The sequence below is a fragment of the Typopeltis vanoorti genome, chromosome 20 (genome assembly GCF_054136105.1).
Source record: "Typopeltis vanoorti isolate ZY-2024b chromosome 20, IOZ_Tvanoo_1.0, whole genome shotgun sequence".
NCBI classification, from domain to species: Eukaryota; Metazoa; Arthropoda; class Arachnida; order Uropygi; family Thelyphonidae; genus Typopeltis; species Typopeltis vanoorti.
The window spans coordinates 99,481,073-99,494,144 of NC_143568.1; the positions used below are offsets into that span (position 1 = coordinate 99,481,073).

A 13,072-nucleotide genomic window follows, 5' to 3' on the forward strand; every position below is an offset into this window, starting at 1 on the left:
AAAGAATAAAGCATATCAAAAGTTCCTTGCAAATAAGTCAGCTTGTGCTCTTCGAGGATACAGAAACAAATGTAAGAAAGCTAAGCACTATGTAAAACAACCTAAACAAAAGTCATGGGAGGACTTTGGCAAGAACATAGAAAATAAATATCAAGAAGGTGGTAAGATATTCTGGAAGTTGTTGAAGAAGCTTAGAAATGGAGGAAAGAGCACTGTAAAAGGAGTTAGAGATGATAAAGGTGACATGAAATCAGGAGAAAAAGATATCCTTGAAGTATGGAGTAATTACTTCGAAAAATTGCTAGATGAAACAAGCAGTGATAGCACAGTGGTAAAAAACACTCAACAGGCATACAGTCAGGAATACATATCCATACTTGAAGTAGAAAAAGCCATCATTACAAAGTAGGGAAATACCTCTGTAAGAAATTACAGAGGTATTTCCCTACTGAGTGTTCCTGGCAAGATCTATGCAAGTATACTTGAGAAACGGTTGAAAAGAATTGTGGAAGAAAAGTTGGTGAAGAACAAGCTGGATTCAGGCCAAATAGAGGCTGTCAGGATCAGATCTTCACTTTACGACAAATAGTCGAGAAAGCATGGGAATATAACAAAGATCTGTATTTAAGTTTTGTCGATCTGGAAAAGGCATATGACAAGGTGCCAAGAGAGAGGCTATTCAGTACGCTACAGTTATATGGTGTCAATGGGGCATTATATCAAGTAATACTTAGTCTTTATTTGAGTTGTACGTCAGTAGATAGAATTGAAGGAAGTACAGGAAGATGGTTTAATGTTCAATCTGGTGTGAGACAAGGATGCACATTATCCCCTTTGTTATTCATTATCTATATGTATCACATTATGAAGGAAAGTGGTATTAAACCTGATATCAGAATTGGAGATGTTAATGTCAGCTCTTTGCTTTATGCGGATGATGTTATACTTCTAAATAGCGCTACAAGTTTGCAAGATTACTGGGAGGGAAAGAAGTACTGGAAGAAAAAAACCAAAGCGCCTTCCAGGAAGAGAAATCAGGTACACGTGCGACTAAATAGAGGGAGCTAAGGAGATTGACTGCATTGGCGCGCATCCGTGACCGCATTGGCGCGCATCGCGGAGATCGAGAAATGCTGAGAGGAGAAATTTAAATAAAAAGGCCTTGCAAGCACCATTCCGGGCTTTTTTTTTTTCTTGGATTCCTGGTTCCAGATCCTGCGGACAGTGGTCCAGTTCTCCATCGGAAAAGTTCCTGGCTAGTCGTGGAAGGCATTTGATTCACCTGTTGCAGCGTTTGGAATGGGCCAAGCTATATCCTTGGACTAGGATAGCTGTGCGTTGTCGTGTGACGTAGGAACCAAATGGAAGCCATCGGTCATGGTGACATTACCGTGCCTCCTCCCATCTTTTCCGCTGAGATTCCACTCGTACAGTCCGACTGGAGATATCCTCATAGGAAACTAAAACAGAAAGCCTTGATGACCAGACAAGCCAGGAAGAAGGTCAAAGAAATTAAGATCAGAGACGGTAAGGTAGACCTTTGAATTCCTATTTCCAGCTATAGAAGAGTGTGATCTCCTAAGAGAATATTTTGTAATGGACTAAAATTAAGGAACTGTAAGAATAGTTTAGGACTTAACACGGGCCAAGATTGTGTTAAGATTTGTTTGCCCTACGAGGCTGAGAATATCTCTGAACGAGCTAAACTGAATGTAAGGAGTGTGTTATTGTGTTAATTTATGACCACGTGTATCAGGATGGTATGATATTAGCCTATGAATTTATGCTGAAGATATTTGTAATGGTGGTCAATCCAAGTTTGTATGTGTGTCTAGTGTATTAAGATTTGAACCTTTGATTTGCCTTGAGAGCATTCCTAATAATATGTCTATAATGTATATTTGCATAATTCCTCAAGCATATTAAAATGTTTCATTCAAGTACCTGCCTGATCTGCTTTTGTCTTATGAATTCAAAACAACCGCTCATAAAATGCTAACGAACTAAGCAGGTTAAACCCTTGTATATAAACTCCTAAAGCGGGCCACGACTGTGAGGAAGAAATAAGAAAACGGAGGGACAGGATTAAATTCGATCTAATTTTCATGTATCACTCTGAGAGGGTCGCCTTGGGTAAGAATCCCGTCTATCCAAGGTATTAGCTGGCGCAGTGAAAAAAATAAATTTTGTTAATACTTATTGGGTGAACTCTATTAGATTGTTGTGTGATTAGATAAAACATAAGATATAAAGAGGCCAATGAGACTGCAAAGAACTAATGGAAAGAATACTTGGTAGGAAATTAACGTTTTATTTGCATGTGCGTGAGAATTAAGGCAGCTGTGATAATATTAATAAAAACATATTTTATTAAGGGCATATAGTAGAAAAGAGGGGGAGAAAGAACGTTATATCAAGTGACTTAGACGAATGGGGATGAATAAGTAAGAATAAAGTAATATATTAGATGAAGTTAAAGATAAAGACTAGCGGCGTATGATATAGATAAGAAATAAAAACGAAAAGAAAGGGCATTAACAAAAGATTAGCAAAACAAGTGTTCTCTGCCAGGTTGGCAGGAAAACGACCCAGAGGAAGACCAAGATATCGGTGTATTGATATGGCACTAAGTACTTTAGACGATAGAAATATAAGATCTGATAATGTTGGAGATGTTAATCTCCAACATTATCAGATCTTGTAACAAGATCTGATAAATAGATCTTGTATCAAATTATATCTTGTAACAAGATCTGAAGAAGTAACAGACTGATTTGGAGGAAAATTGTAGCTAATAAGTTAGTAATGATGTAAATTTTTCATGTAGTACTCTCATATCCTGTACACCCCTTTAGAGTATATGTCAGGAATTTGATGATGTGTTTGATGCCAAGATGTCAGGAAAAAGACACAGAAGAAGACGGAGGTCAGAAGCGCCTTAGAAGACCGAAATGCAAGATAAAACAATATTGGACTGCTGACAAGTAATAGACTAATTTGGAGGAAAATTTTTATTAAGAGATAAATAATAATGGAAACTTAATGTATTACTTACTGCCATAGTATTCTGTACACATCAGTAAACTGATGATTTATTATTTTTTTTGTTAGATAATCTGGAAACTCTGTTCTAGAGACCAAACAGGAACTTTAAAGCTATTTCTCTAATAAATCAAGTTGTGATCTCACCCTAGGTGATGAAATTCATCTTTCACCTAAGCATAAAAACAAACATCCATGACCATTGTAGGATTTGAATCTGCAGTCAACCAGACTGGCAGGTTATGTACGGTTTAATTCTTTCTTTGTGTAGTGTTTATTAGCAGTCCATTAAAATTCATGTTATTTGTAGCTGTCATTAACTATAATTTCTTATAACTTATTTTTTTCCAACAGAATTCATTAGTCTTGCCTCGAGTGCCATCACCACAGGAATTGGCTGTTCATACACAATCAATTCTGCAGAATGCCTTGATCAAAAGGAAATTGGAAGAGCAAAAAGAAAATTTCCGTAAACGTCAGGAAGCTCAACGGTAGGTAGTAAGTTAATTGACAAGTCATGTTAAAATATAATGTCACAAAATGTACTCATATTTATTATTGAGACAGACTTCCATTGAGCCAGGTACTCATTGATGAAGGCCATATCACCTGCACTCACCATCTCCAAAGGCAATCCATCTCAGTCACACACCACTCTAAGAAAAAAAAATCTAGATCTTCACTGCATCCATTCTCAACTTCCATGGATGCTGCTCATCCTCTCTCCACTCTTTATAAAATGAAAATTTCCTTCTACTGGTATCATTTTTGACCCTTTCAGAAGTTTGGAAGTCGATCATATCACTCCTCCTCTTTCTCCTTTTTGCTAGTGTCTGGAGTCCACAATTCCAGTATTATCTTTAACACTCTCCTTTGCACTGTCAACTGTGTCTGCATCGCCTCAGAAACCCAAAGACCAAATCTGTGCAATAGTCCATATGAGGTCCTATTAAAGTCTTGTAAAGAGGCAAAATGCAACTTCCTTATCCTTGCATGTCACTGGTTTTGTTTTCAGCATCAGAATTATCATCTAAGTTGTGCTTAATTAATAACTTAACACGTATAAAACCAACATTAATAAATTGAAGAGAAGATAATGAATTAAAGGTTCAAATATTTTGTACTGAAAGTAACAGTACATCATCAGTGTAGAACAAACAGTTAAAGGAATGGAATACAAAGTACAGAACAGTCGGTGGATTACCAATTAAAATTGTTGCCTCGTGTGTATCAGTCAATCAGCCCTTCTGTTATCTATGCTAATATTTTATAATCCAGTCTCATATTCTCCAAATTATGCAAGAGTTTTCCCATGGTGTATCCATTCCCTTTGTGACTTAACATTATAAAATGTGAGCAACTCAAACATGACCTTCCCTTATTGAACCATTGGTGTTCATTGCAAAGTATAGATTCTGTCAACCCCATTTCTGTATGCAAGTCCTTACCAACTTTTCCAAAATCTTCACTGCCACTCCAGAGGTACTAATAGTTTGATAGATACACATCACTCATTGTGCCACCCTTGTGCAATGGACTTATCATATATACTTTCCACTCCTGTGCAATCTTCCCTGTTCTGAGACTCATCTGGTTCAGCTGAAGGCTCTTAGTGTCCATGCTGATATGCCAACAGCTTTCATTGTTGTTGCATACACTAGGTAGATAGCATTTAGTAAAATGGACACTCATTAGTTGACTGAACTCTCCTGCATCCATCACCCTCATGCCATTTGCATTCAATAGTTATTCTTTCATAATACTCATTCTTTCTTTTACATTCAATAGTTATTCTTTCATAATACTCATTCTTTCTTTTACTTAAACACACGTGTTTTTAATTTGGAATTCTCTTGGGTTGTCTTTAGCTTGCAGAGCCAGTCTCTTTCTATAGTTACTTAGCTTTCTGTACGATAGCTGTAACTCTTTTAGTCTGCTCCTTATAATTTTCACCACTGACATCATCGTTATGCAAATATTTCTTCCACATCTTTTTCATATGAATCTCTTGCTCAATAAGACTGCACATTCATTTCACTTCTACTGTATTTATTTTTCATACTTTAGGGACATGTTCTGATATTGCATCATTTAAGTGCTTTTTAAATGCTTCTTATGCACTGCTGATATCCTTTCCATTTAGGAACAGACACCATTAAACAGAACCTACCATGCTGCTCAGTAATACTTTTAATGTCTAGTTTGTTTTATCACATGCTGCTTGAGAAAGTTGTTTTGCAACAGCTGAATATTGGTCTCATTTTTCTCATGAGATTTCACTGCTACCCAATCAGCATTCGGATAATTAGTCACCCATGATGATTACTTATTTTGCACCATTCATGTTTCTTTGGCAATGCACTTTGTCATTACTAGCAACAGAACCACTGTCTCTAACAACACTCCACTCAATATTTGATCTTGTTAGACTCCACCTTACACCAAATGGCGTCACTCTCTCTCCCATGTTGAAAATTGTTACTAGTTGTAGTCATAGTTTCCATGTACTCAAATCTTCTAATATCATTAGAACATCTAAGTCCATGAGTACACCCTCCTCTCCTGTATCATTCTTAAAAATGCTGTACCCTTTAATCAATATAAGTTTGTATATCTGCCTCTGATAGCTAGGTCTCACTAATGCCTATAGTCTGAGGCCTCAACATATTCAGCAAGACACAAGCTGTACTCTTTTTTCCTTGATATTTCTTTCATGTAAATACAGACAAGTTATGTGCATGGTCCTTTGTACACTCACTCACTTATGCAGACATCTTTGCACATGCTTAATTTTGAACTAGATGAACATGGACATGATTAATTCTGAACCAGATGAACACACACCTGCTCTTTCCTGATAATTTCCATGATAATACTCACTCCTATCATTAACACAATTATATAACATGATTGTTCTTAATGTACAAATTCTCACCATTCCTCCCATCATTATCTAGTTTCCCCTGACTCATGGTGTTAGATCTTATCAATTAATTACTTTTCCAGACTCCTGATACCAGATACACTCAGGTGTAAGCCATCCTTCATATAAATCCCATTCTCACAAACTCACTCCAGCCATCAAGCTTACATCAGACTGTTTGCCGTCTTAGCCCTTTTTAATTTGTTTGTGTCATATTTAAGTAATATACCAATAATTTTCACTTTTCATTCCACCCTTCCAGCAGGGCTTTCATATCCTCTCTCATATTGAATTTGTCAGTAATTATTCAAACCTACTAGAATTACCATTTGCTTTACTTTTCTGTTTTTCAATTGTGCTTGTTATATTTTTGATTTCTGTTCCGGCAGCACATGAACTGCTAACCCGGTCATCAGTTGCATGTTTTATGATGGTATTGTCATTACCTGCTTGATTATTCATCAAGCATGAGCTCACCGCCCATTGGTGTCCGATGCCTCCTTCACTGTCCTCTTCCACCTTTTATTTGTCCGGTGCACAGTGTCGCAGTTTCTGTAAACCCATTCCGCACCAGTCCTTTGTCATCTGTCCATTCTCTGTATGGTTTGCCTCTTCAGTTTACACCATCCATTATACCAAACATGAATGTCTATCTTCCAGTCCTCACTCATTCTGCAGATGTATCCAAATAATTACAGTTTCCATTGTATAATCTTCTGCATTAGATTCTTCTTTCATTGTATCTTCTGCATTAGATTCTTCTTTCATTGTATCTTCTGATAGAGCTCTTCCTTTGTGATTTTCAGGACCCATCCTATTCTTAGAATCTTTCTGTAACAAGTTCTTTCAAATGCCAGAATTCTTTTTCTTGATTCCTTATTTATTACCCACGTTTCACATCCATACAATACACCACTGAAGATGCATGTTTCCAGTACTCTTAGTTTTGTTTGCAGGCTGATCAGGTTTTGTTTTGCTTGATTATTGTTATGCAATATTTTACCTTATTCACTGCCTTACTTTTTTCATTTTGCTGCAGAACTTGCTTGTCCTTCCTGGGTTCCTTCAAATATTTCTTCACTTGGATAAGCTTTCTTGTTAGTGTTCCTTTCACTGTCACTCAATTCTTTTGCATTTTGGCACCATTTTAAGAAATACCGTAATATTCTGCTTTATGACAAATTGTTCATTCAGCCCTTCTCAGTTATAACCAATGCCCATTTAAACACTGCTGCATTTGCTTATATGATGATTTTAGTGATATGACATTCCAATGAATCTGCCTACACAGGTTATGTGAACAGTTTGCTTACAATGTTATTCGCTGTATCTGTTTCGCTGTGAATTATAAACTGTTTATAACTATTTTATTTTACTGTTATTAATAATGGCAAATAAAATTCAAAATATTGGTATGAAAATAGGCAGAAACATTGAAAACATTAACTGTATCCTGAATGGTGAAACCTATAAAACAAGTAAAACATTTCAGCCATTTAGGCACAATTTTTAGTAAAGATGGAGCTAAATATGGAAATAAACAATAGAATTAGTAAAGCTGGTATGGTAGGAAGTCAGCTGAATAAATTTATATGGAATAAGAAAGAAATTAGGCAAAACACTAAATTATCTATATACAAGACAGACCAATTTCAAACCAATTTTAACTTATGGATCTGAGAACTGGGTTAGAAATAAAAAAAAGACTTGGAGACCTCTGATAAGAGTGTTTTGAAAAAGATTAGTAGACTGAACAGATGGCATCAATGGCAGTATCACATCAAAAATGAAGATATTAAGAAAGAATTTGCCATTGTTAGCAACCAGGACTGTGTTAGTAGAACTAATCTCAGGTGATATGGTCACTTAAGCAGAATGGGCAAAGAAAGATTAGCAAAACAAGTATTCCTTGCCATGTTGGCAAAAGTAAAAAAAAAAAAAAAACCAGAGAAAGCGTGTCCAAAATACAGCATAAGACAGTAAAAAGTTCCTTAAACGACAAATATAAGATCTGATGATGTTGGAGTCTTGATAGATAACATTAATTTGGAGGAAAATTGTTGATCAGAAGTTAGTGATGGTGTAACTTTTTTATGTAGTACTATCATAATTATCCTGTATACCCCCCTGAGGGTACACTTCAGGCATTTGATTTGATGATGATGGTGGAATTCAAAATAAGGACACTGTTGCTTCTACTGAAAGACATGAAGTAAACCTATTATATTATGTACTAAGATTAAAATTATTTAATTTAATGACAATGTATCAAACATGGAGCTAGGCTGCAGAATAAACTTACCTTGCACTACTATTGCTACAGTTATTTAAAATAAAGATAAGTTCTTAGTGAAGTAAAAAGTGCCATGCTAGTTAATACTACACTACAGTTATCTATAAATGTGACAATATTATTACCAAAATGGAAAAACTTTTAATGCTGTAGTTTGAAGAACCAAACTGGTTGGCACATTCCCTTAGTCAAGCTATTCAGAATAACTTTCATTTGTGAAAATTATTCTGAAGAAGAAATTCATAATGATGTAAATCATTCTGAATTTGAAATGTTGTAAATATTTCATTTACATCATTTCTGCATGTCTGGCTGCTTAAAATCATTATTAATATATTACATGCATTTACGAATGGCACGGGGGGGACAGTGATTCACTATATGACAGTGGTCTAGAACCTGATGTGTTATGACTGGGGTATGCTTGTATTTAATATTTGCAATATCTCAAAAAAAAAAAAAAAACAGTAAATATCATAAAAACATGAAAATCCACATTCGTATACTAAGGACACTAATGTTTTGAGAAAAAAGCACAATAAAATAAATTAAAATTAGCTATAAATACACAAACAGTAAATAAACGAACCAGTTATCAGCTCATCCTTTGAATTAAAGTAATTATCTTGAGCAAAAGCATGTAGAAACCCTTTTTGATGTTTAAAAAAAATGAATATAAACATTGAAAATCTTTCTTTATTTCAAAGAAAATTATCACAAAGACTGATAGTTTTTGAAATAAAAAAGACATAAATGGTTGATTTTTCTGAGGAAAAAAATGCAGGGCATTTTATTCTGCAATAACAATCATGGAAAAGGACTGGCTATAATATTCAACATTAAATACAAGGATAATCTGCTCAAATTATAGGCAATATCAAGTAGTGATTTGGGCATATATCAGAATATGTAACTGAACCATGAGATTTATTTGTACCTATGGCCCCACAGATGATTTTGCCAAGGAAGAAGTCGAGGAATTTATTGCTGCAATGACAACAGCTGTATCTATCATATGCTATGAAAATAAAATCCTGACCAGGTTATATGTGGCGAACTATTTTTTGCCCATTGTGGAAGAATTTGCATGTCACCCTTTGGTTTGTGAATGAAAGCTTTCTTGCAAGCTCTAGATAAATCTAATACTCTGATTTTGTGCCTGTATACATTGATGGTTCAAAACCAGAGATTTAGTGAGATATCTCTATCCCCTTTTTGCCACTGGGAAAGTCTGTGACTGATAACTAATAGTAACTGGTGTATGGGTCAGGCAGATGGTGAAAGCTTGAGAAACAAGTTGACCTATCTGCAGCCTCATTTTTCTTAATCTCAATGTGGCTTGGAATCCAACAGAAGTGTAGATTCAAGTGTAGCTACCATAACTGATAGAGAATATGTTGGATTTGAGAGAGAACTGGATGTCTCTGCAGCTCTAGACAACTTATTGCCTGTAGCAAGCTTTGGGAATTTGAACTTGTTATGCACCTTTGCAATCTTATGTATTGAAACAAGCTCAGTCATAATGTTGTTATATTCTAGAAGATATTAGGCAAGTTCAGATTACCAAAGCTTGCTACAGGCAATAAGTTGTCTAGAACTGCAGAGACATCCAGTTCTCTCTCAAATCCAACATATTCTCTATCAGTTATGGTAGCTACACTTGAATCTACACTTCTGTTGGATTCCCAGCCACATTGAGATTAAGAAAAATGAGGCTGCAGATAGGTCAACTTGTTTCTGAAGCTTTCACCATCTTCCTGTCCCATACACCAATTACTGTTAATCATCAGTCACAGACTTTTTTCCCAGTGGCAGTCATCATGGAATAGAGAGACCAATAATAAGCTCCATCAAATCAAGCCTGGAATCAGATTGGCAGTCTAGTTTATGTATGGACTGTAAACAAGAAGTTATTCTACCTCTGCTAAGCATAGCTCATAGTTTACTTACACATTACTTACTATTGAGATGTGATGACCTGCCTGTGTATGTTGTGTTACTGGACTACCCATTATTCATATTTTAATCAACTACCCTTGTTTCATCATTGAGCTCAGTTACTATTGTGGTCACATTTATTATCTGGCTGAGCGCTGTTTTTAAGTTTTTACAGAGAATTAATCTTTATCATATATAAATTATGTATATATTAGTTTGATTCATTAAACTTTACTAAACATAAACTTTTTAACACTTGGTTTTATACACTTTTTTCTGCACTGATTTTACATATGATTATGCTCTTTTATATATATATATATATATATTACCTTGTGTAGCGCTAAGATGTTTTGGTACCATATGACCTGAGCTGTCCTTGTATAAGAACACACAAACATAATTGGAAAATTGTGGCATAACATGAATAACTAGCAGATATCTCAGAGGTCACTTGCTAATTTGACATCAGTGAACTGCACATTTAAAAATGTTGCTGAAGTTTGAATTTTGAGTTTAGTGTTCAAATCATAATTAGCACAAGTTTTGATCGAAATTGCAGTAGTTACATGACATAAAGTTGAATGTTGCAAAATTGGCATATAGTAGTTCTGGATTGAGAAACTGCTGATGTAATTTACCTTTTTCGATGTCTCTTGTAACAATGTTAATTTATTTACTTTACTTTATGATTTTCCATACACTTGTTTAATGTTTTTTTTTTTTTTTTTTCACTTCCCAGGACTCGTGTTCCACCTTCCGCAACAAGCAGTCGAACTACAAATCCATCCCCAAAAGTGAGTAGTGTATAATTTGTGGTTACTTTATTATAATGTTGTTTAATACATATTTTTGATATATATTTTGTTAGACAAACTATCACATTTAAGTGCGACAACCAAGTGAGATTATGGTCCATTTCTGAATATGTGGAAGATTCCAATAACTTGATGTCAAGTCTGCACTATTTAAACAATTGTTGAATTCCCTTTATCTTAAGTATAATGATATCATCATTGTTATGTAAACTTCTCTTTCTCTAAAGCTACGAAATGATTTTTAGCAATTGTTTAATAAAACTGAAGCACTGAGTAATCTTGTGGTTAATGCCCCTTCCTGGGATGACAGAGATTTATTAGCTTTTTCACCACTGGTCATAATGTCTGCTTATGGGATGTGCCTTGTAACGATGGCATAATTAACATCTTTGTTTAAAACTGAAGCTTCTATGTTAGTAATATTATAGTTTGAAGAATTTTAATCCAAATTTATTAGAATTCCGAAAGGTTCCATTTTTGTGAACTTCGTATAAATGTTTGAATTTTTCTAACAATCTATTTTTGTAATCTCTGTCTATTCTTGGGCTTTTTTTGAATATATGCCATCTCATCATCAAATTCCTGATAGGTACCCTCAAGGTGTTTATAGGATATGATAGTACTACATGAAAAACTTACATCACCACTAACTTCCTATCTACAATTTTCCTCCAAATCAGTCTGTTACCTGTCAAGACTCCAACATTATCAGATCTTATATTTCTGCCTTCAAAGGAACCTTTTTTACTGTATCAATTCACCTATATCTTGGTCTTCCTCTGGGTCTTTTTTCTGCCAACTGGCAGAGAACACTTGTTTTGCTAATCTTTCCTCTGCCATTCCGTTTTAGTGATCATATGCCACCTGAGATTAGCTCTACTAACACATTCCTGATGCTAACAATGTCAAGTTCTTTCCTATGCTATCTCTAACATTCCATTATCTGGGGATATTGAATTAGCGAGAGTACAATGTAGGTGGTATACTTCTTGCTCAGTCGGGAATAAGTTTGATCTAGTCTTGTATTTTGATGCACAAAAGAGCAATACTTGTGCTTCTGTATATCTTCTGCACTTTATCCAAACATATATTTTCTTTGATTCTTAAAAAATGCAGGAATTATAGTTATTTTCTGTGTAATTTTTTTCTCTGATATTATCTCTGCAATTTTTCAAAAAATTCAAAAAGCGATACTTTCTTACATTTAAGTTTTTCTAAGGAATGTACAAAAGACTAGATCAGACTTATTCTCAACTGAGCAAAAAGCATACCATCTACATTGTACTCTGGCTAATACAATATCTCCAGATATATTGAATGTCATAGATAGTATGAATTTAGACAAGGTCTCAAGAATAGACAATTACAAACATAGATTGTCAGAAAAATTCAAACATTTATACAAAGTTTGTATTAAATTTTTCCAACTATAATCTTACTAATATAGAAGCTTTAGTTCTAAACAAAAAAATTAATTATGCCATCTCTGCAAGACATCCAAAAAGTAGATATTATGACCAGTGTTGAAAAAGCTACTAAATTTCTGTCATCTCAGGAAGAGGCATTATCCACAAGACTCAGTGCATCAGTTTTTATTAAACATTGTACACCAAAAAATAATTTCACAGCTTTAAAGAAGCTTTGAGAAATTTATGTAACAATGATGAAATCATTATAATCAAGGCAGATAAAGGGAATTCAACAGTTTGATTTCATTATGCATTTAGGTTACTGCTCTGAAGTCTGCTCCTCCCTGCCTTAGTCAATTATTACCTAGAACATTGGAGCACTATTTTCTTCCATACACTCAATCATCATTCTGGTATGCTATGTGGACAACATATTACACACACACACACACACACACACACCATATTTTGAAATTGTTCTCTTTGCCTAGAAAAAAAATTAATTTGCATTCTACTATGATATTCCAACAAGTTCAATATATTATGAACCTATTTTCACATGCTAATACACACAACAGGATTCACACAACCTGGAACAGGAACTGAACACTCAAAATTGACTTTTGCAGCATGCTATCAACACCAGACA

At 34.7% G+C, this 13,072-nt stretch overlaps 1 protein-coding gene across 3 annotated transcripts in view; it reads left to right on the forward strand.

Annotated features, from left to right (window-relative positions):
* LOC150095705 (uncharacterized) overlaps positions 1–13,072 on the forward strand; it is a 338,480-nt gene that overhangs the window by 254,969 nt on the left and 70,439 nt on the right. For all 3 annotated transcript variants that reach the window (XM_090410275.1, XM_090410277.1, XM_090410278.1), the window contains exons 15-16: positions 3,397–3,533; positions 10,939–10,993. In XM_090410275.1, the coding sequence (XP_090266401.1) occupies positions 3,397–3,533; positions 10,939–10,993 (192 nt within the window). The remainder of the gene's footprint in view (positions 1–3,396; positions 3,534–10,938; positions 10,994–13,072) is intronic.